Here is a 24,590-nt window from a genome sequence, read left to right as displayed (position 1 = left end):
GAAAACTCAGAGAAATATATTTGAGGCCTTGATTCCGACGCAGCGGAGACTTTTATGTGAAGGGCAGAACATATTTCAGCCGAAGTGATGTTGTCATTTCTGGTTTTAGGCTACGACTTGGATGGCCGCGGGCTAACACAGGCGGAGAGAGAGAGAGAAGAGAAGAGAAGAGAGAGGAGAAGAGAGAGGAGAAGAGATAGCCCATCAAAGCCCATCTGTGTGCTCCTCGGCTGCAGCGCCGCATTCGGCCGACAGGCGGCGCTGCACAGCGGCAGAAAGGAGCCGAGCTCTCGGAGAGGCGGCCAGCCGGCTCTCCCTCCCGGAGCAGATCCACTGGGGACGAAGTCCTCGCGCTATTGTGTGGAAAGAGTGAGCTGGGAATCCACCGAAACTAAAAGAACTTCTTTTTCAATTCTAAATGAGCGTTAACCCAACCTTTTTACACAAGCAATAATATCTATTGTTGTTGGTTTTTTAAAATCTCAAATACGTTTTTATTAAATTGCAATTAATTGGGATTTTTTTTTTCAAGAAAATTAAGAAGTATATATTTTCTTTTTGGAAAATGTAATTACATTTCTCGCGCCAGTGTTGTCTCTATGTATTCAGGGGCTGGAGGCCACATCGAGCTTTTTTATTTACCGCCACATCACGGACAGTTTATCTTCTGGTCTAAAACTTAGATGTGTTGCTGGTGAATTTGCTCTTTAATTTACACCCTTCATTTGCATTTTACAGTAATTTATCATTTAGAGGACATATTTGTGTGCCTAAATAAATTGCCATGGCAATATATATTTTAACAGTAATTTGTTATTGTCATTATGAGAGAGCATTAAATAACTAAATGAGCAGTCTGGTTAAAACAAGCTGCAAATAGTTTGCAGGAAAAGGTGGGAGCTTGATTGTTTGAAAAAAACTAAAACTTGAGGCCTTGTTGACAAGCAACACGTCCATAACACGTTATCTGAATATTAACAATACAAATAATAATATTAGTAATAATAAACCAATCAGTATTATTACTAGTATGTGGATAACAACTCTGTTTGTAACAGTTAATCACACAAAAATCTAACAAAAATCAAAAATGAAATATTTATTACAGCATTTGTGACTGAACACCTTTTAAACATTACGTCACAGTCCTCATACAAGTATTTAATGTATTTTTGACAAAGCTTAAGGGAGACGGCATCTTATCATCTAGTGAGGAACACGTGCTGAAAAAGGAAGGAATTCATGGACATACAATATCAATGCCACAGCAGATCTGAAACTAGCAAAAACATTCTTTTTCAATTGAGGTAAACACATAGAATATCTAACATGAAACAATTAATAGACTGAACTCTGTACGAAGTTTGTTACAATATTCTCTCAGCTTCCCCCCTCCGCCCAAAAAAGCATTGAGTTCATAATTTAAGTTTTTTTTTTTCGTTTTTTTTTTTTCATTTTAGGTTTTTTGGTGCATCAACCGTCAAATGCTTCTCCAGTGCCACAGAATCAACGTTTGTGTCAGTATTGTCCTTATGGCAAGAAGGTTGATCCGCAGATGAAGAAGCGCCGTAGGATGTTGCTTTTCCACTATTAAGCTTCCTTCAAGAGGCTCTTACCAATGAGAGTCCAGGGTACAAAAAAATAAAATAATATTAAAATAAAAATGTATAAAACCAACACAATCCAGTGCTTGGGCAATTCAAACAAAGAACTTTTTTTCCTTTAAAACCTACAGGGCAACATTCATTCATGAACCAAAAAAAGAGGGGCATGACAAATGTTCAAACTGAATCTTCTGGAGAGATCCGGTGTCATTGAGCAGCCTTCTCCGATCGTGCCCTGTTCTTACGGGGGACAGGACCTGAGTGCCCTCTATGGTTTGAGATGTTCCATCTTCTTGTTGTTTTTTTCTTTTATAGTGCTGTGCTGCGAGACAGTTTCTCCTCCAGGAAGGAGCACACACAGTGTGAGAGAGAAAAGGTTAACCTTTAATTCTAAAACTAGCTCAGGAAACATAAACCATGTGATCAACGAAAAATGCACAAGTTTTAACTTATTTATCTATACTTTTTATACTACAGTAGTTATAACTCTTGGAGTCCTTCTGTTGTTTCTTTTTTAAATCTTCCAGAGTGATTTTATTTTCGAAGCGTTTGAGCGCGTCACATGAAAGTGTACTGAACATGTTTATGATGGTTGTGTGGGTGAGTGTGCGAAAAGTGTGTTTTTGAGTGTGTGCGCGTCTGTCCGTTCTCTGCACACGTGTACGTCAAAACATCCTCTGTTGATCTTTACCAAAAGCCCAAGACTTTACAAAGTGTTCTTGTCAGCTTGGTCCTCCGTTTGGATGAAAGTAACAAAATTGACAAGTCTTAAAAAAAAAAAAAAAAAAAAAGTATTATCACAGCTCATCTGGAATTCTGTTTCTTTAGTGTCAAATTCTGGTCAAAAGGGTTCGCTTTTTATTCTTAAAAATAGTCTCCAAATAGGATTTATTGTGGGCTGATGCTTTCTTTTTTTTTAAAACTCTTTTCTCGTAGTAGCTGCTGCGGTCGTGGTAGCAAAGTTCCTTTATACTATTGGGCATGGATGTCCAGGCCTTGTCCTCCAGTACTGGGGTCAATGGGAGTGAGCAAAGGGGGTCTCTGTGCAGACATGGTCATTCCTGGGTGCGATGAGGGTCCTCCATGCATCAGCATGGCGTGGTGGGGATGGTGATGAGGGTGGTGGTGGTGGGCGTGGGGGTGGTCGGGCAGGTACGCGTGGAGAGGTGGTCCGTGTCGGAGCTGGGAAGGGTGAGAGGTCATCTGATGAGGGTTGGTGAAAGTTGGTGGGGCCATGCTCATGCCCATTGGACCGCTCTGAGGTACGTACTCCCCTGGCATGCCTGGCAGACCTGAGAGAGAGAGAGAGAGAGAGAGAGAGAGAGAGACAGAAAGAGCGACATTAATTCACACACTCAATAACACTTTTTTGCTTTGACATATTCCGTCTCTGTTAACGGGGTTTAACTCAATTTAAAACACAACTGCAACAACAAACACATTTTATGGCGCCGCGCCTGTGACTGCAGAGTGTTTAGATTCGACAAGTAAAGACAGACATTATTGCACTGGGCTATTTTGGGCTATGGTGAGTGGTTTACAATGCCCAACAGTGTTGTGGTCAGGCCTCAGGTTGGAAAGTGATCCTCAGTCATCCTCAGACACTGCAGTCCTGGAGGATGTGAGCAAAAGCAAGCAGCCGTATTGATGCGGAGAAGCGCTACTACCTTTACAAGTGGAACTGTCAATTCCCCAGCTGACTTAAGTGACAAACCGAACAGGCATTGTCTCATGGGGACCAGCCTCTGTGAACATATTTGATTTAGGATGCCTTAAAAAAAAGTCATTAAATAATTTAGGACTCAGTTAGCTGTATCAACAAGACGGAGCGCAGAAAAAGCTCAGTTCCACTGAACGAAAGCATTTGAAGCAAAAACTAAGTTCTGCTCTTAAATGCGTGGAGTGTGGGGTTTTTTTGCAAGTAGAAAAAGAGCAGCAAAGATAAAAGGAAGGAAGTTGAAAGAGAAAAGAAAGGAAATGCAGGGGTGGTATACTGATGTCCCCTAAGATGTACTTCACTCCCTGTGTGTGGAGACCTCAGCATGCTGGCATCTCTCACACTGTGACAGGACCCAGGACACAGAGCTGGCTCAGCAGTGCCACTGTTTGGCTTTTCACACGGCTGTTTGTTGAAATCAGAAAGAAAAAAAGTCAGATGTGGGGGGTTGCTCCTGGAGCCTGGGACTGTAGTATGGGAACATGGCTGGTCTAAAGGCCTGGACCTTGGGGAGAGGCAAGTGAGAGCAGGGGGTCCCGCTGGAGCCAGGGGGCCTGGGTCTGGGATTGGGTCTGGGCCGACCTGCTTTGTAATGTGAACCCCTGGGGGATTAGAAGCTGTAATAGGAGGGGAGAGGTCGCTGCAAGGTCACTAGGCATGCTCACTCTCTGCATTCCTCCACCTTAGTACACTGCAATTAAGAAATTACACTGGAGGGCCCCGGTGAGGGGAAGAAGAGGAGGAGGACAGAAAAGAGAGAGGGGAAAAAAAAAGGACAGCAAAAGCCAAGATTAATGACCAGTCTCATTGGTTAAAAGCTGTGCTATTTTCTAATACTCCCTTTCCATGTCAGTTCATTTGAAATGCACATGTTTGTCAGAGCAGGTCTCTTAAAACCTCACTACCGGGGTCATAAAATAAATAAATCATTCAGGGTGTTGGGGTATGATGGGTGCCCTCACCTCCATATAACCTAGAGCAGCTCCTGTTAAAAGGCCCAGCAGATGTTTTTGACACTGTAAGCTGGTAATCTCCAGTCTTGTAAGCTGCAGTCATTCTGTTAAGTAGATCTGAGACCCCCTCCTTTATTAACAAGAGTGGTAAAACCATCTGAAGACAATAACTGAGGACAGACTGGGCCTCTCTCTCTCCCTCTCTCTCTCCATCTCTGCATGCCTGCCTCCCTTACTGGCTGTGCACTTCTGTTATGCCACAGCGGTCCTGCTCAATGGCTGGCCATAATTAAGTACCAAATATACCATATTGTGTGGCTGTGTAATCAAATCAAGAGAGGATAATATTCCTCTGTATTACGCTATTAATGTAATTGGTCATGAAGCATAAAGTATGTTACGTAATTAAATAGTCTCAGAATTATATAGCCGTATATTAAGAATTAGCCAACCTGAGCAAATGTTGTCTCTGTGTGGCTGTTTTAGGGAACATTGCTTCCTGATTTTTTTTTCCTCCCTGCTGCCATTAGCAAAGACAGGAAGGGATGAGAGAAAACGAGCGAGAGACTGAGAGAAACAGAGGGGGAGAGGGAGAGAGAGAGAGAGAGATGAAGCAAGGACTAGAGGGGTGAAATGATCTCTGTCGGCAGAATTGCTGCTGTGACCCTTCGGAAAATTCAGTCTCCATTTACATATAAAGGGTTCTTTTAATCAAGGTAAGTGTTATTATATTGTGCCTCATTGGGCAAGGGAGTTTAGGTGTTAAAATAAAATCTCTTCTGCCCTGCCGCCTCTGGGATGTGATACGTCTTGATTTTTCAAATGTCAGCACTGTGGCACAAGCGGGAGGTGGAATGGCCAGCTTAATCAGACTGCCGCCATTTAGCTGAATAGGAATTGTGTGTGTGTGTGTGTGTGTGTGTGAGAGAGAGCGAGAGAAAGAGAGATGGTCAGAATTACCCCGACACGGAGAGGCTGTATATGTATGTGTGAAAGAGATCCCCTCCTTTTTAGATGCAGTCATGCTTGTGTCTACAACCTTATAAATTTATCTCAATGTCTCCCTGCTCTTGTCTGTGAGTCTCAGGTCAGGCTAGTCACTGGCCCCCGCCCCCCCTTAAATCGTCTCCCTCCAGTAAAAAATAATCAAAACACACAGACTCATTCCTCCCTTTACACAGCTCAAACCAAACCCCCTGTGAAGGATCGGCCATGTCACCCACGGCCCGTATATCTCGCTCAGGGACCGTAATGTACTGCGGTGTTCCCGTCTTTGCATATAAGATAATTTGGGCATCAATCCTTCCCCAGACAGATTTATGTCACTCTGAGGACAGTTTCACTTCTCCTTCTTTATCGCTTCACTGGAGCCTGCTTAATTTCTCCCCGTCAGCCCCTTCCCCAGGAGATGTTATTTTTTCCCTAAATGTCCAACATTTGCATTGGCTGTCCGGGATGGGGAGAGCGATGGTGCTGTTGTGATAAATAAATTTGCGCATGGCATGCCAGGTTGCTTCTTCCCCTCCTTCTTCTTGTTGTTGTTCCTGTTGTCTGGCGCCACAAGTTGACGGGTCCTCTCTGTCCCAGGACGGTTTCCCCCCTTTTTCCCAAGTCTTAAATTCATCCTTGGCTACTGACGCCACCCCTCCCCCCTTTCACCCCTAAACGCATCGTGCTAAAACAGCAACGTGCATTCTGGTGCACAGTTGTTGATGCTAGGGAGTCGGGGGTCGGAGCTTTCTGCACGATTATGGCCGGTGTGAGAAGGCTGAGATGAAAGGTGATTGAGGGTGAAAAAAATAAAATAAAACCCACATCCCAAAAGTGTAAAACAAAACCAGAAAAAACAAACAAGGAAAAGAGCCCAGTACTTACTTCCCCCTTTTTCTTTGCGTTTTGCTTTACAAGATGGAGGTTACATGTAGTGCCATTGCCCATCCATGCCCATATTCATCCCCATTCCACTCATAGGCCCTAGAAAGAAAAGATACACGCCGGAAAAAAAAGGGTCAGAAGGAGTTTGAATCACAGAGAGGTCAGAGGAGAACCACTGATAGAGAGGATGAGGTTAGCATTAGATAGGAAATTATTAGGGAGGTGAAAGATGTAAAGGAGAGATAAGGGTTTTTGCATGGCATCCCACAAATCCCTTTTGTTATGATAATTTACGAGGGGGTTTCCCAGATGTGTTTGAATGGAGAAAAAGCAACACGCAAGACAGGCAGCAGACAGTCCGGGGAACGGTGAGGAGGCTTTTAAAGAGAAGTGTTATTGTGGTTGTGTAGCAGTTGTTAGTATTAGGTTTACGCGGCTGACTCCGAACGTACTCCGTGCTGAGGTGACTTAATCTCATGCTGCAGACAAGAGGATCAGTGTTGATCAGCTGTGCGATAACTGGGGTTGAAACTGGTGACTGGTGAAGGAGGCAGGAGGGAACATGGACGCAGGAAGAGAGGCGGTCGGACTTACCGGCTGGTCGGATCCCCATGTGTTGCTGACCATCCAGCACGAAGCTGCCCATTGGCTGGCCCTCTGGACTGTATGCTGCTCCTTGGCTCACTGAAGGATCAAGAAGAAAACCTGATTGTAGTCAAAACGTGGACATGAAAAAGGGAGGGGAGGGGGGAAGAAGAAGAGAAAACACACCAGACAATCAGCAATTGTCCTAGCTCCAGCCCAAACATACTGAAAGACATTGTGCTCATGTTTGTGGACCGCATTGACTGACACGTGGCATGCAAACACGCATACAGTAGGTCCCAATGCATGCAAGCACTCACATACACACACACACAGACTCACACACACACACACACACACACACACAGGCGTGCACACACACCAGTGTCATTCAAAACCACACTCACATTGTTCTCTAAGAAGAAAGCATGCAGTTTGACAGGATGAGAAGAATGTCTGCCATGGGGCAGATCACCCAGTCTGCACTCAAGTCAATAGTCATCTACTCTGCGACATAACATAACTCTAATTGAACATTATTGAATCTTCTGAATGATTTACCTGATTATCTGTTATGAGACAGAAGAATCAGTAGCAATCAATTTTCCCAGTCGTATCTTGTTTTGCCTACTATTAGCCCTAATGAAGTGACGCTATTTGGAGACTGTAGGAAACAGTGTATTCTAGGACTATAGCATAATCTTAGATAATCTGTAATTTGTAAAGATTAGGGGGAGCTGTTAGTCACGCTGTTTTTGTAGAGACTGTTGATTGGCACACATGGGTTCGCACACAAACAGATATTCCACACAAGAGTGCTATAATTGTAGAAAGAGTCACCCACATTTTTAAGTGTGTCTCATTTTAATCACGGCTCGTGTTCGTTTTGAACAATCTCCACCCCGGTGTGTGGGGACCTTTTTAAGATGGGGAGTTTGCTAATCAACAATAACAGCTTTTCCCTCCCTGAGACAAATTACTTGGCTTCTTTTTGGTAATGCCAAAGTCAATGAAGCTTAGGGTGACTGAATCATTCCCTGGGATCACAGAGTGCCGTGTTTGCTACTCAGTTGGTGCTTTTTGTAATCTGACCACAAAAGATATGGGAAATAAATGTGTAATCAATTAACAATACGAAGCTTTCCATAATCTGTTTTAAAATATGAAAATCTCTCCCTGCGTTAAATCAAAACATCAGATCTGATTTAATCAAGGCATAGTATTTAAATCATTCTTCCTCCTACGGGCTGTTTTTCATGACTCAAAATACATGAACTGATACTGTTAAACTAAAAATATATCTAAGTAGCCATGTAGCAGTGTTTATATTTGAAATGTGCTGAATGCCTACTTAATATCATAAATTCTTGAGGGAATAAAATAGAAACGCAGCAGAAAAAGAGGGGAATCCCCCTAACCCTCCAAAAAAAACAACCAAAAAAAAAAAAAACGAGGAGATAGCTCATAAATGGCTGCTAGCATTTCTGGCACTGCTCTTGTGTCCAATTAGTAATTCACAGAGAGGGTGCTAATATACCTCTCTCTTCACTTAGACTGGGAAATCTCCAATTAGAGTCAATCAGCAAACGGCCCGCACCCACTGCTGAACCCATTTCATACAAAAAGATGAGGGAGTAGGAGAACGGATTTCTTTTTTTGGGTTGAGAGGAGGGCGGGGGTGCGGGAGCGGGGGGGGGGTTGAGAATGAGATGTAGGGAGCCCCGTTAAAAAATCTGGGCTCCAGGCATAATGTGCATGCCAGCAAAGGATTTGGAAAGGGTGTCTACATGCTGGGGAGAGAAAGAGAGAAGCAGCACTCAGCTGCTGTACGTCGACCGGGTTGTTTTTTTACCTGCTCGATTTGACTGGTCAATCATGGGCTGTACTATTCTTCTCCTGGCGTTAATGAACCTGGCAGAGAGAAGAGGGGAAGAAGAAGAAGAAGAAGAAAAAAAGCAGAAGAGAAAAACAAACGTTAAATCACCCGGCATTCACACACAGAGAGATTCATCACAAGCCTCCACAAAGACAAAACAGTTTTGCATGACTTAATGGCAACATTAGCCACCGAGTCCTTGAGAGAGCCGCTCACAACAAAACTGCAACAAACAAAAGGGCAATTGTGTGCAGACTTGGGAACCCAGCGAGGGATACCTTTAATGTTCCTTATGATCTATTCCCCCTTCTTTTAATAAAGCTTTTGATTACGTTTGGTTGCTATGGGCACCAGGGAGACATTCCTCAAGTATTAAGTGCAGCCTGGGCACAGAGCAACTCTCCCCGTGGCACATCCCTTTCTTTCCTGCAGCCACTTGCACACTGCAACCTCACACATACAGTATCTTGTCTCCGGTTCCAGAACAACGTTGTTTCTGGAGTGTTATCACCCTTTGGAATTTCAAAGTAAGCTCCAAGTTAGCAAAGTGCAGGATACAAATGGTTCCTTTCATTACTCCCCACTATTCCACCCCCACCTCCACCCTTTCCCTCTGTGGGACCCCCACTCTGGCTTCATTGTAGGGGGTTCTGCTCCCCTTCCAGCTGTCGAGAAATGAGGACCAGGCATGGGCCACTCCGTGCTTTCACAAGGTATTGTTATGTCAGCGAGCCCATCAATTAGGCTGTCTGAAGTTTTATCACCACCACAGCAGCGAATAAGTGCAGCTCCACAAAGCCTCCCCAGCCGGCCTTGCTCCTGTGGCTTTTCCAGTGTAGAGCCGGAGGTCATCTGGAGGTGAATGCCAGCCAGGGGCAACCTTTTTGACTTGGAATGGAGATGCCTTTGGCTGTGTCAAACACAAGCTGGCCACTCGGGCCAAGCAAGTTCTTCAACTTTCTATCTTTCTTCCTCTTTTACCCCCTTCTCTCTCTCTCTCTCTCTCTCTCCCTCTCTCTCTTTGTCTCATTTACTTTCACATAATAAAAAACGCAGCGTGGACTTAGCACTACAGGTACCACCATGTGGTTGATATTAAAGAGGGGTTTCAAATCACATTGGAGCTGTCCAGCATAAAGTCCTTTGCCGGTTCCAAAAAAGCACAGGAGGAAGGAAAAAAAAAAAAAAAAGGCCCCACAGGCCACCGCCCTCCACTAACGTACTGGCCACGGCAACATCAGTACGGTAAAGAACTGGTCATTAGAAGGAAGGGAGAGCTGGAACCAATTTGGGCTCCTAATCCCCCATGAAGCCCTGATACCTGCCCTTACTTTCTCCAATGAACTTAAACGCCTGTAATCTGCCCGGCTCAAAGTGACATGGTTAAACGTATGAAATGCACGGTTGGGAGAAGAGAGACGCGGTGCTCATTTGCCAGGGGGCATCCAGAGTGCAGGTATGCGGGGGTGCCGCGAGCCGCTGGGAGAAAAAGATGAAACGCATCTATACGAGAACGAGAAGGATCGAAAGTGGATGAGGGGAGGTCGGGCGCGCCAATGAACGCTGGATTGGAAATTATATGATTGTACTGCATGACTTGCGATTTAGGGGAGGAATGAGGATTACGGTTAATTAGGTGTGAAAGTATTTTTCCGTGCAAAAAAAGACGACAAAGCATTATTAGGTAACTATGCTTTCAGAAACACCTGCAGTGCTTAAGAAAGAAAGACACTTTCAGCATCAAAACCAGCTCAGCAAGTAAACAGCACAACATTCCTGGTATCACACTCCCTTCTTTAAGCTCAGAGTGCCAAAATGTATGTCCTGCTTTCTCCCTTCACACAGATTTGAATCGCCTTGTTGTTGAAATGTGCTATGCAAATAAAACCTTGCCTTGCCTTCCTAGACGCACCGTGGGGCTCAAAATCACAACCATGTGCATTTCCTATTCTGGGACATAACCATTAACACATAATATCAAGACTGTTCTTCCCAGGTGTTAAATCTGCTCATATGGTTTCCAGTGAGTGCAGATAAAACGCTCCATGCACCGGAGAGTATGCTTTAATTCTCGAGGTTTCTTTAAAAGCAGTGTTCTTCCTCTTGTGTTTGTCTAGAAAATGGTATGACATAAAGTACACAGGAATAGGTTTCGCCATCATTGAAATAGAACTATTTAATTATCGAAACAGCTCATTGCTGTGAACACAAACATATGGATTATTCAAATATGTTCCCTCCAAGCTGTTTCAGAGATGGACCTGCTTCTTGTCAACATTCCCTGTTGGCCAACCACCACCATATCTTTCACACATTCAAGCACACACACACACACACACACACACACACACACACACACACACACACACACACACACACACACACACACACAAGGGCTCTGTTTTGTACGCTAAACAAGTTGCCATAGTAAAGCAAGAGGCGATGCGATGCACTGGAGGGAGCGGGGGGTGACCAAGGGCCCCTCTCGTGGCCTTAGAGCACCTTTTATCAGTCTGAGTAAAGCCAATTGAGATTATCAGAGCCAGGCCTGATAACACTGTTTTCCCTCAACCCGTGAGCTGCTAATGGTGTGTGCTTAGAACAACACAACCAGGAATCCTCCAGAGATGAAGGCCAGTCAAACTGGGATGGACAGACAGATGGACGGATCTGAGCAACTGAGGCCCTGAGAGAGACACACAGAGGTTGACCACAGGGACTTTGAATTCCCAACCACTCGCTAAAACATACGTGTGCGCGCTGTAAATCTACACATCGACACCATGGACATGACCACAACCACCGCCAGTGTGTCTCTAGACTAACCAGAACACAGGAGGCTCACAGGGGACACTAGCTAAAAAAGCCTCCAACCCAAAGCCCATGTTTTATTATCTACATCTGGTGGTCTACCTTATTATGGCCTGCCTCTGCTCAATGTTAGAGCACAGAAACACCAACACACACGCACACACACACACACACACACACACACACACACACACACACAGCCTCTCAGCATGGGAACTCCATGCTGTCTTCAAACAAATAATTAAAGGCAAGGTTAGGGGGTCGTGTAGAGGTCATTCCTCTGGATACAGCTCAGAATGTGTACATTACCCCGGGAGAAAGTGGGCTGGTGGGGGCAGCGGCCCACTGCTGTTTAACATGGGCAACCGGTCCCTTCAAGCCAACAAGGCTGTAACACATTTTCAAGTCGCATATCAAAAACTCCTCTCGCAGTGCTAAGAATGCGTTGGAGCGTGCATGTGAATTATGTATGCACGTCAGTCAATATGTGTGTCTATGCGCACGTAGGTGCATTCCTCACACGCTACTGCCAATTGACCTACAGTAGCACTTCACGCTGACATAACCTGAAAAGCGGCGAGTGACATGTGTGTACAAACACACATAGATACAATAGAACCTTGCTCCATGACAATACATATACACACACACACACACACACACACACACACATATATATATATAGTGTTAAGTTTACTAGCGCCCCGAGTGTTGTGGGGCTGTGCAGAGGAATTAATAGGCAGAGTGTGTGTGTGTGTGTGTGTGTGTGTGTGTGTGTGTGTGTGTGTGTGTGTGTGTGTGTGTGCGTTAGTCAAGGTAAGGGCTGGTAGGACACAGGAAAAGAGACCGAATAAGGAAGTTACTTCATACTAAAACATACCATGTGCTATTAAATAAAGTAACTTTCTGACCCTTCGATGCATCATCATCATCATCATCATCACCATCATAAAATAAAGTTGACAAATACTAGTTAAAGTGCTGGTAGTTTGAAGATGAAACCAGTCTGTCAAGACTCAATGTTTGTGTTTACTATTTTTTCTTCTTTTTCTTGCTTCCTCATCTCGATCCGTCAGAAAGGCCTTGTTTCTGGTTAACTGACTTGCAGCCACACCTGGTAACTCGCTCCTGTTGTCAGCATTCCTTCCCTGAGAAATCGTCATGCCAAACCACCCTTGCCTGGAGCACAGCCAAGAGAGCGAGAGGGAGAGAGCCTTGCTGCTTGGCTGGCCAATTGCTGTGAAGATCGCAGGGAACCCAGCCAATCAGGAGTAGGGTCACTCGTTTGACAAGTTTGTGATGAAAGAAAGAAACCGAGCCACAGCCAGAGTGAAACAGCAGAGAGAAACAGAGAAATACTGAACATGTATTCTCCTAAGAAAAGGCCGCCGGACTGCTCCAAACGGAGGCCGGCGTGTGAACGGGGGAGGCCGCTTTGAAATTGTGGCGCAGAAACCGTTGACAGTTTCTTGACTTCACGGCTGACTGGCAAATGCCCATTTGGAGCGTTCCTATGCCAGGGACATGGGGGCAAGTTTCCGTTTGTCAGTCAAATTCCTGGGCCTCTGTCTGTCTTTGCAGGGGAATTAGATGCAACACAATCTGAACAAGAACGTGCTGAACTCGATGCTTGATCACGGCTTGCAAACATGACTATCCTCTGGTTCCTATTAGAGCTCATTGCTTCCATACTTCTGCTTCAGACAGAAATAAAGATTCCAAACCGCCAGCGATTGAGTCACAATTCACTGGATTCGAAGGAGGAAGGCTTTAGTTTGAGCCCTCCCTCAAATTTAAGAAAAAAACAGCCAGTGTCTTTTTACCAGGAAGTGCATGCAAATTAACCCCATGAGGAGGATGTGTTTAGTATAAGCAAACACTAATTATGGTCCAGTCAGACAGTGGGGCAGTCTGGGACTACTGAACCTCCAACACTGATCTACTGTGGTGTCAACAACCCTGATTGAATCAGCTCACATCTTGCCACCAGACTGAACCTACAGTATCTATGGATTTATCATAAACTATCACAAAGGAGCGTTTCAAAGGCTTTACTCCCCCACGATGGAGATTATGGACAAAGAGAAGCTTCCTCGAGCTCATCCTATCACAGAGAGTTTGCCCTTTTTCTATCCCTTCTTCCCTTCTTTAAGTTAAAACAGGAGTCAAGAGACATGAGCCGGGTGAACATTACCTCACCCGTGTGTTTGATTTAGTGCAGATGTGAAGCGGAGCGAGGCAGGATCGTTTTTTAGGAACGTCAGAGAGGGCCCACGTTTAGGGCAGCCACTGTGTTTACATAGTTTTACCTCTGTCTCTCTCCCTCTTTCTCTCATCCACTGTGCCTCCATACCCCCCCCCCCCCTCCACACTCTTTTGTCGGCCTCTCAAAGGGGGACTGTTTCACCTCTATTCCATGGACTTTCACTGACCTGTTTTTCTTTCCCTTTTTATTACTCCACTCATTGCCCTTTTGTGGCACCCCCTCCCCCTCCTCAGTCCAATATGAGTAACATTTGCATTGCTCCGTCAGTCTAGCTGCAGCAGCCATTGCTCCCTGAAACCCGGGGAGTTCAAGTCATTAAGCCTCGAGTGGAAAATCAGACAAAGAATTATATATTTGTGTTGCAAACTGACACGATTTAACGAGCAGCTAATTAAAATAAATCAATAGCACTGCGGCATGCTCGCTCCCTGTCTGTCTCTCTTTTCTCGCTCTGATTTTCTGTCAGCACCAGAGAGGTGGAATACTGCAGTGTGGCGTGCAATGCTATTCTAGTGATGCTTTTTGCCCTTAAAATTAGGCTCAAACTCCCACCTATGCATTACGATGAATAAGTGGGAACTTTTATTACGACAGAAATATCTTACGGTCCGACGCAATTTGAAGACTAGAAATATACAGTAATAGTCCCAGAGGTAATGCTGTAAACTACAACAGCAAGACAAACAACAAAGGAAACAAACATAGACATCTCTCCCTCTATTTACCCTCCCATCTAACACCTTCTCCCCTCTTCCCCCTGTCCAGTGAGGGCATGTCACCCCTGGGCCTAGCAGTCCAGCAGCCTGACCCCTGCATGGCGGGCTGTGCGGCCCCAGCTGCTGACTGTCCGTCAAACACCTCCAGAGCAGCGTTGGGCCAGGAAGACCACGCTTGTTGCCCCTTTGATCCGGAAAGCAGCAGCTGCTGCTCCACACAGCAGCACTTTGTTCCTCTGTCTCTTCACCACACTCTGTCCTACGGCACAAAAACCCAGGATCCAATGCAGAAGTGGAGGGAGAGAAGAGAGAGGAGGAAAAAAAAAATGTGGGGGTTATGGAAGGAGGGGGGGCGGGTTTAAAAAAAAACTAGCCCGTTTTTTCCTCCCGACAACATCAACAAGCTCTGACAACGGCAGCGGGGGTTTTTCTTGGCCCCGACACAGCTCTCAGGCATCTCCTTCTTGACGCTTCACCCTCCCTTCTCTTTTAAGAGATATGATAGTTATTGTTCAAATCAGCCTGGGTGAATGGAATGGACCGAGGCCAAGCCTGCCTCGGGCGTCAACACACCTGTATGAAAGAGACCTTATTGTAGTAACCCAGCATGGCTAACCTGCCATAGCTCCAACAGTTTTCAGGAGGAAGGGTGGAATCATCTAGTCTTTCTCTTTCTTCCTCTCTCTCCCAGACGATCGCCTAATATTTCCCGTCATTAACCTCCTTTTCCTTCGAGGCTGGCACCTCTGCCCTGGAATGTTTTTACAAACGCTGTTATTTTTGAATATCACCACCAGACAGCGGGATTAAAGAAGGAGTTGATCCACATCTCCCTTGTTAGTGAGGCCTTTCCCTTCTCATACTTTTAAGCTCCCTCCCTTATGACAACACCTTATTAACGTGCATAGGTGCACAAAAGGTATTGTATTCTCTGCCTGCCCAGGAGCTGAGGGACTAACAGCTGTGTTTTGCGTCGTTTGAAGAGCATCTGAAAACCTTCAGCATGTGTCAATATTAGCCCCCGTCAAAGGTTCCAGCACATAGCGCGTGACAGAGGTCGTCAGCACTGGAAGGTAACACTCACACTTCATAAGCCAGTTTCTCACCTTTTGGGTGGGTGAGGGCTTCCTGCTTTTATGAAGTGCCAGCGGGAAATAGAACATAGATGTGCTGGCACACACACAAAGACGCTCAGACACACACACACACACACACACACACAGATGATGCTCAGACACACACACAGAGGAGATCGGGGGGAAAGAAAGAATGAATCCATCACTATGATTACCCCGGCCTACCCATCAGCCCTCCTGAGATGAGCGGGTGTGCTTACAAGATCGCCCCATTTTCTCAGTTGTGAAGAGTGCCACCCCTTTTGCCCAGATTTATCGTCTTCCCACAATGCCAGCCCTGCTGGGCTCCTTTGTATGTCTCTGTGGGGCGGCAGGTATAATCCCCGCTACCAGCCACTTCTCACCGCTATCATACAAACGTGTGACTTTTTCCACGTCCCTGACTCCCTCCCGCACTATCTTTCAATCTCTATTTCTTTCACTCTCTCTTGCACTGCCTTGTCTTTTGCTCCATCGTCTTCTGCTCCCTTTCATTCTCAACCCTTTTTTCCCCTCTCCGCCTGGTAATCGAGTGAGGGTTTCTGCGACTCTGTGACTCCCCCTTATTGTCAGATATCAAACAGGGCGGCTTTGTGGATTACCAGGGGAAGCTGATAATGGCGCGATAGAGGCGTGATATTTCAAACAAAATTGAGTGTCAATTGCCTGCATCGTCTAGGCAACACAAGTGTCTGTGCCGCAGCAGCCAGGCAGGAAATAAGGCCAATCTATTTCCTTTGCTTCATATCAAACGTCTCTACTTCTCCCTCCTTTATAAGACTATAATGGGTTCAGCTCAAAGAGAAGAAGAGGGGGCCTGCCAAGAGGGGCTTCAGCAGTTACGTCCTTACGCAACACACATACATGCCTGCGTACACTTGTGAGCAAGCATGTACACACACACATACACACACACACTTGCGCTCCTGAATCTCAAATGCATTAGCAGAAGTCAGAAAGCAGAGCCAATGGGAGGTTGCACACGCTGGGTGCCCCCATTTTACCACCCCACTCCAAACTTATATACGCAAGCACAGGCTCTCTCTCTCTCTCCGCTTGCCTTTCACTTTTTTTTCCTTCTCACACTGCTGTACTATCAACCATGAATTTAGGGCAGTGGAAATGAACAGCAGTTTGAGCAATTAAAAAGCGACACCTAAACCTAGACTGTCGGGATTCTCTAATGCCTGGGTTTAGGTGCCGGTGCACTTGGAATCTTTAAGAGCCAGACTGGTGGGGAGTAAAGGATCCAGAGTGTATGTGTCTGTATGTGTGTGTGTGTGTGTGTGTGTGTGTGTGTGTGTGTGTGTGTGTGTGTGTGTGTGTGTGTGTGTGTTTGGAGAAGGATTCTCCTTCTCATTGGGAAGTCATCATCTTCTCACCATTGTGTCTGTGGCGTGTGAGTGACTGTTTTGACCAAGCGCGTTTCCAAGTGTCTGAGTAAGTGCGTTTGTACATATTAGTGACGAGACTCTTGCCTCTGACTTCCTACTGAATAATTGATTCAGTTTCAATTGCACTTAATCGCTTTGACACACTTAAGCATCAACACGGGCACACAAACACACACACACATGTGCAGGCACGGTCAGAAGCAGAGTTTAGGGCTAAAAAGTCCAGCAGCAGGCAAGTGATATAAATAGCTGTTGTTTGTGGAGAGGACTGCTGGCAGAAGCAGCACTGACACTGTGGAGTGGACCACAGGGACTCTGATGTGCCTGGTGGCCTGAAGCGAGCCCTCGGCCTCTCAGATCAGCTCTACCACTGACTGTGTACAGCTTTGACTGGCCTCCTTCATATGTGACAGCCTGAAACAAATACAACAATCTCTTCAATTCAGCCGACACTGCAGAATATGGGTCTTGAATGCATGCCGGTGAAACAAACATGAGCGAATCTTCCAAATAAAAGCAATGCCATTCTCAAAAATGCTCTTGTAGGTTAATAATATCATATCGGAGGGCTCAGTTTGATCAAGATTGGTCTATTATGTCAGAAAAGGGGGAACTTTCGAACAAAGGGCAGATAGATAATTTTGGAGACTTGCTATTTCTTTGCCTCATACCGGTGAGAAAGCGACAGAAAGTCTCAGTATAACAAGAAGATGATAGAGCTGATATGTCTGGGGGGAGGCGGGTTACAGGCAGACTCCGTCAACCCCCACAAGGGAAAAGATATTTCCGCCGCCCTCCCTCCTCGCCGCACATGCTCACAGACTCTCCCGATTGAAACATCATTGTCGATAATGGGAGGAATAAATATTCATAAGGCTGGGAGGAGAAAAACCCTAGATTAGGGTAATGTAGTCTTCATTGTTCTCCCCCCTTCCTTTATCCAGCTCTGTATCTCTGCATCTTGTTATGCATGTAATACTGTTGGATAATAGTGGCTAATTCCTCCAGCTCCCTCTGATAACTTCGTCAAAGCACGTCTGTTTGTGCGTGCATGGAGAGAATGTGGCTGCAAGATGCGCTGCTTATTCCTCACCTCTCCCAAATTGCTAATTACCGGGTTAGATATCGCCAAGATTTTGGGCCACGGGCCAATTAAGATTGGATTGTTTTTGTGGAGAGGCCCTGTGACTCCCTCCCTCGTTCTCTTCTCCTTCCCCTCCCCTTTTCTGCTTGGCACTGACTCCACTGATATCTCATCCATAACAGGCCTGAACTGGGGTAGAGCATGGCTTAAACAAACAAAGGGCTATATTGATTTATAGGGTCTTCCATGATGGGCTTATTGGCCTGCACCTCAAAGCCACGCGGGCACCAGGCCATGAATCACAGCTTCAGAAAACACACAACAGGTAAGAATAACACATTGGGCCATTGTTAAGGATGTCATTACAACTCTATCTCCCTTTCATACTCAAAAACACTCACTCTCATTGTGTCTTAAAAGAGGGGGAGGGAGGTCAGTGGGGGTTATTTTTTAATGTGACACCACGCAAACAGAGCCAAGACAGATGCTCATTTACATGCCGTTACTGTATATCCAAATGCAAGGATGGAGGGAATGCAAAGTGTGAAAGAGGGAGGTAAAGAGAAACAGAGAGAAAGAGAAAGAGTGACGGAACGAGCATGCCTGGACAGAGAGAAAATACCTTGTAAAGGTTCACAGAGTTTAAAGAGCTCAGCCAAAGAAGGAGATCCTGTCCTCTCTGGCTCCAACACACATACACACACACACACACACACACACACACACACACACACACACACACACACACACACACACACACACACACACACACACACACACCGCTACCCACCCTCCCTCAAGGCCATTCTGTTACACCTGGTCACCTTTATCCTTTTTAGTCCACCACACCACCACCCCTCCCTCCAAACACATACACCATCCACACAAACGCATACACAACATTCAGCAACCAGGAACACATCGTCACATAGAAATACATAGCAGCACCGTTTGGCTAACACACAGCTCCTCTGGCTATCTCCCTCAGCAGATAAAACTAATTATTCCAAATCTACTCTGTCAGGTTGTCTGATCCTCTGGGGCCTCAGTTTAAATCACTCTCTCTCTCTCTCTCTCTCTCTCTCTCTCTCTCTCTCTCTCTCTCTCTCTCTCTCTCTCTCTCTCTCTCTCAGTCATAAGCCACAAAAATACCCCAAATGTGTGCCAAATGACCTCCCGAGTAAAAGCATAAACACAGTGACTAGCCATAAAGACACATATAGCAACATAGCAGCTGAAGCGCATGGCTTTCTTCCTGAAAACATTCCAAACAGACTTTTTACTTTAAAATCACCGCTCTAACACGACTCAAGTTCGTAAAAAAAAAAAACAGTGATCAAGCCTCCGACTATTAACAACTATGAAAGATCAGAATAAATGCATGACATCATCGAGCATACAACCCAAAGGACTTATACACCTATTCAGACGGCTAGTCCCTCTGTTGGCACTTGCCGTTGGCACCAATGTCAGGCTTTAGAGCTAAATAACAGGCCAATATCCCAGGGTTTCCAGCTGCACGCTGAAAGCCCATGGAGAAACCCTTCGTCCCAATGAGCTCTTAAGGCAAATGGAAGCTCATAAACAGAGACTTGACTGTATAGACTTTGCATTTTATCTTGCAGCAGTTTCCCCTTTTATGGGCCAAGGACCCCTATAACTGGGGGAGGAAGGGAGGGATGAGCAAGATGGGAGGACGGCAGGCAGAGAGGACGGATGACAGTAAGGATGTTAAGAAAGAAGACGATGGCGGAAAGAGCAGAAGAATAAGAATGAGGTACAGGTTGGCAGAATGAAACAGAGGAGAACTGGGGTCACAAATCTTGCTGCTATTCTAGTACGTGACATCTTCGCTCGTTTGCGGCTGCTCATTAACAAACAATACTGCTGTGAAATTGGTTTAATGACAAAGTAATAAAATTGCTATTCTGCTCACAGATGGCCTCAGGCACAGGGAGATTCTGGCAGGCTTACTGTGGCTGCCCGTGTGCATTAAGCTGCTTGTTCATGAAAACAGCATCCTACACTTTCTTTCTCAGTATCACCAACCTTTTTTTCTTTTTAAGTTCTTTCTCTTCCTGCAAATGAAATAAATTAACCTACTTTCCTCCCTTGTATTCCCCTTGAATTTTCTCTATCCCACACTCTCACCCTTCTTGCTCTCCTTCTGAGTTCCTCTCTCACCTCCCTCCCGTCTTCTCTTTCTAGTGTATTATCCTTCTCTCTCTCTCAATCTCTCTCCAGTTCTCACCCCTCGTACAGAAATTACCATCTTAAAAATAAAAAAAAGAAGGCTCGCCCACGCAAACGCAGCTCTACTTTATTTCCAACGCAGAGCCCTTGTTATTAAACGACCCACCAATAAAACCAAGCCGTTGAGGAATAAAAGAGCCAAAAGGAGCAGAGAAGTACAAAGACCTCCCTCCTCCCATCTCTCTCGCTAATGCTTTCTCTGTAATGCCTCTTTCAGCTCTTCGCCTCTCTATCTTGCCTCGTCTGGCTTCGTTCTCCTCGCATGCCGTCTTTGCTGGGAGAATTCCACAGCCTTGGAGAGTCTTGAGCATGAAATGGGAAAACAAGTTTTAAAAAAAAAAAGCGTTCCCTTTTGTGCATGATTGCCAAACAGTGCCAATTTATTTTAAAAGCACCACCTGTTTTACATAACTCTAGACTCAAAGCGAGGTGGGCACAGGCCTGCTCCATGGTCACGGTGGGTGTCCATGCCATGCTATGACCTAATGTGCCCCCAGTGCCTGATAAAGTGGAAGTGGGGCCTGTTAATCACACCCAGGGTTTCAACAGTGGCATGTGCTCATGTATTCACACACGGCACATATAGTGCGAGTGCACTGCTCACATAAATACAGTGGCGGACATTAGCATCAGCTGTTCAAGCCTGCCGTGGCTTATCCTGTAAGTACGGCATGTGTCGAGATTGCACGGCGAACAGATATTTGGAACTGCAACAACTGCGGAACAAAATGAAAAACAAAATGAAACCTATTCCAACAGGGAGCCGTTTTACTCTGCCAATAATGAAAATATGGTTTTCCAAATGTGTTTCTCCTTCCAAAACAGATAAAATGGGATTATTATTACAGCATCAAGAAAGCAGCCAGATCAAATGAACTTAGCGAGTAGAGGGTGTTGGTAGGGGGGCTGGCACTTGGGATCTGACAACAGAGTCAATTCTGCTAATTAACTGCCAATTAGCGGTCCCTAAATGAGAGGGATCATGATGCCTGTGTTGGCAGCGCCCCGATAGTCTCTCTCTCTCAGACTCACATATACACTCAAGCTGGCGCACAAAGACACACCAGAGTGATATACACACACAAACACACACACACACACACACACACACACACACACACACACACAGCCGCAACCTCTCCACACTCCAGCTGTATATTTAGAAGGCCAGGGGCATAAGATGGCCACTGCCGGGAGTCCCTGGTTGCAGCCAAAAAAAGGCCTGACATTTCCATCTGGGTCAAAGTTAGACGGATAACCAGCAACTTCAGTCAACTGGCCCACCAGTGTGGCAGAGACGAAGAGACAGAGTGAGGAAGAGGCAGTGATATAGAGAAGAGGAAGGAGAGGGAAAAGGGACCTCAAAAGCATACGTGTGAGATTCATACAATTTAAATACTTATAAAGAATGTGGGGAAAAAAGAGGCGGCTGGAGCAGTTTCATAGCTTGATCTTACAGTTTCATAGCTTGGAAAATATTAGTTATTATTTTGCATTTCATTACGGACTTGCCCGCCAAACCAGCGGATCATAAAAAATCATAAAAGCCAGTGTTTTTAAGTTTCTCATTGGACCGGCCAATAGGAGACGGAAAATGCTAAGCTAAGTGGAGGAACAAGTTTGGCTTTAGTTTTTTTTCTTTCTTGTTCTCTGATTCTACAACAAATGTGCTGAAGACAGTTTGCATGTGAACCTGCAGTACAGCTTCTTTGTATCTCCATTGGGCGAGTTAAACTTTGAAAAGTTTGGAGAGAAAGTGGGAAAATAAGGATCTGAATGGGAATGGGGAGCATGCTGTGAAGGGAGCTTTCAGGCAGGGAGTTTAGACGAGTGCCAGCTAAACTCAGTTTATCTGCATGCTGTGCAACGTACGGCGGATTGAAATCTTGAAAGAAAATCAGGACTCTATGTTGATAAAGAAAATTCTTGTTACGGCATATGACTGTGTTGACATTTTGTATTTGTATTATACTTCAGACCTCTGCTAAGCTTTCATTATATTTATTCCACCTGAACATCTGTCTCATTCTGCCATGTACTGCTCACAGACATGTATGCACCTTTGGTAGTCTAGTCTCATGAACATATTTTACAGTTGTTCCATACAATGGAATTAAACATCTAAATATTCATGTAAACATACAGCTAGTGTAGAGTGAGTAATATGATGACTGTCACTAAATGGGACTGTATCTTTCTGGTTAGGCTAGATTCTCAAGAAACAACAACAACAAAACAATCAGTGCACCATGCCCTGCCCTGAGTGACTGGAGAGATTGAGCCTATTTCATCTCCTCAGTGGGCACAGGCTGCTTGGCGCCGTCGTCTGGCGGATATCCTTCCCTTATCATGTGACCTGTGCTCCGACAGGGGGCAAAGGTTGGCTGCGATCCGCCCCTGTGTCTTAATAACTCACTCATTGTATTCCTTTCTGCCGCTAATTAGAGCCTCTCCCCTGTGTGTGTGTGTGTGTGTGTGTGTGTGTGTGTGTGTGTGTGTGTGTGTGTCTGTGTCTATACATGTATTCCCTCCTGGGCTGTAGAGAGAAGGTAGAGAAGTAAAAATAGAGTGTGGCTTAGTGCCCTCTTTATTGTTATTAGTGCTCCAGTGGCACAGCAGTCAGTCATCATAGATGCCAAGAACTGACATATTCGCACTCTCTCTCTCTCTCTCTCTCTCTCTCGCTCTCTCTTTCTCTCTCTGCCGTGGAAATGACCAACTGGCTGCCTGTGAGATGAGGGAATAATGAGGGGACGATTTCCTTCCTTTTTTTAGATGCTGTTTCTCCCAGTCATCTGTCATCGGCATCATCTCTCAGGCCAATGTAATAACCCTGCGTGCATGTACTGTATGCTTGTGTGTGTGTGTGTGTGTGTGTGTGCATTGGTGCAGTGGTAAATAACGGCAGCATTGTTGGTGTGTGCGTTTATGGCAGTGAGTGAGGGCACATCATGCTGGGCCTGACGCTGAGACATGAAAGGATTCGGTCAGGCCCCATTTAGCCCAGACTGATAGCAGGACACCAGGAGCTGCTGAGGCAGGCAAATATACCGCTAGATACTGTAAACTCTGAACGCTTCTCCAGCGGTTTGACACCCAATTCTGCCGTTTCACCTACTTCGCTATCCCAGAATGCCATGTGTGACACGTCCCTCACCTTTTCCCGCAATCTTAAACAAATGCAATTACATATCAGACCACTCCCCGGTTCTGTTAGCATGACGCCAGTTGTCTCAAACGTGGCCAGAGCAAACACACTACCTAATGGTCAACTAATGGTGTCCTGCCACACTGTACACACATAAACATCTCTGAGCATACTGAGAGAGCATGGTGTCCCATTAGTAACAATGTGCACACACACTCACACACACAGAGACTATACTTTTAACTGGATAATTGAAGTCCTTCTTCTCACCAACACCACGGCAGTGCGATCTTGGACTTTCACCTTTTCCTTTGTTCCTTATTAACATCAGGCAAACAGGTGAGGCTGCAAACTAATGATATGGACTGGACGCTGGAAGTGGTTTACTATGGCTTTTGTTTTCTGTGTGTACAGGTGAGCTGCAGGTAAACATATATGAAGGTGCCCGTTGGAGGGTACGGTTTGGGGAGATTTGATGGGGCAAGTGGGGAGAGCGCGAGATGCACTCTCTATTGACTATCACACAGAGCACCCTTGTGCCCTCGCTGGGCTACGATTGTGCCTGCGGACAAAGCCCTGATTCAGCACATCCTTTCCCCGGGGGAGAGCTCTGGAAACCGAAGACGGAGGCCATCCCCTCCCTTTCCCCCCACTCATCCTCTGCTTCTGTCTCCCTCTCCCTCTGTCTCCCTCTCCCTATCTCCCTCTCTCTCTCTTTGGTCAGTAACGTGGCAGCAGCCATGCATCAAAGGGAACTAAAGAACAATGCAATGGGCCAGCCAGGAATTTGAGGAGCTTTTAAAAAAAAAGAAAAAGGAATTTCATATGGCAGAGGTCTGTCATATCCTGGGTGGACCATCTCAGCAGCCAACCAAAGAGGAAAAAAACAGGGGACAAGCCGAACAAAGCGTTATTTAACTGTAACTCACTGTCCTGCCTGGTTCAGTGCTTCGAGCAGAAAGAAATCTTCAGCATGGTCTCTTCCTCACCATGAAACAGACATTAATATGGCAGCATTCGCCGGGCCAGTTGACAACAACCAGAGATAGACCAGCAGACTCTAAGCCTCTCTAATGACTTTATTTGTGAAAATTGATTCCTGGTGTGTTTTTGTTAACACGGCTGGTGTGACATTAATACCCAGCTCCATGACCACCTATGTGTATGTGCGTATGGAAACAGGGTTCATGAGG

General features: G+C 45.6%; 1 protein-coding gene across 8 annotated transcripts in view; it reads right to left on the bottom strand.

Annotated features, from left to right (window-relative positions):
* Positions 1-1,084: 1,084 nt before the first annotated feature.
* Positions 1,085-24,590, bottom strand: part of meis2a (Meis homeobox 2a) — a 79,196-nt gene continuing 55,690 nt past the window's right edge. For 3 of the 8 annotated variants that reach the window (XM_068579748.1, XM_068579749.1, XM_068579750.1), the window contains exons 10-12: positions 8,587-8,645; positions 6,744-6,854; positions 1,085-2,896 (exon numbers count right to left, since the gene is read on the bottom strand). In XM_068579748.1, coding sequence (XP_068435849.1) covers positions 2,577-2,896; positions 6,744-6,854; positions 8,587-8,645 — 490 coding nt within the window. In that variant the 3' untranslated portion in view covers positions 1,085-2,576. Of the gene's footprint in view, positions 2,897-6,149; positions 6,249-6,743; positions 6,855-8,586; positions 8,646-24,590 lie in introns of all 8 variants that reach the window. The other 5 variants (XM_068579752.1, XM_068579753.1, XM_068579754.1 and 2 more) reach the window with 3 other exon arrangements.

Source organism: Clinocottus analis, unplaced genomic scaffold (assembly GCF_023055335.1).
Source record: "Clinocottus analis isolate CAN_PGR_092001 unplaced genomic scaffold, fCliAna1.0.p SCAF_17, whole genome shotgun sequence".
NCBI classification, from domain to species: Eukaryota; Metazoa; Chordata; class Actinopteri; order Perciformes; family Cottidae; genus Clinocottus; species Clinocottus analis.
The sequence above is the reverse complement of the archived record's forward strand: the minus strand, read 5'-3'. Positions and strand labels throughout refer to the sequence as shown.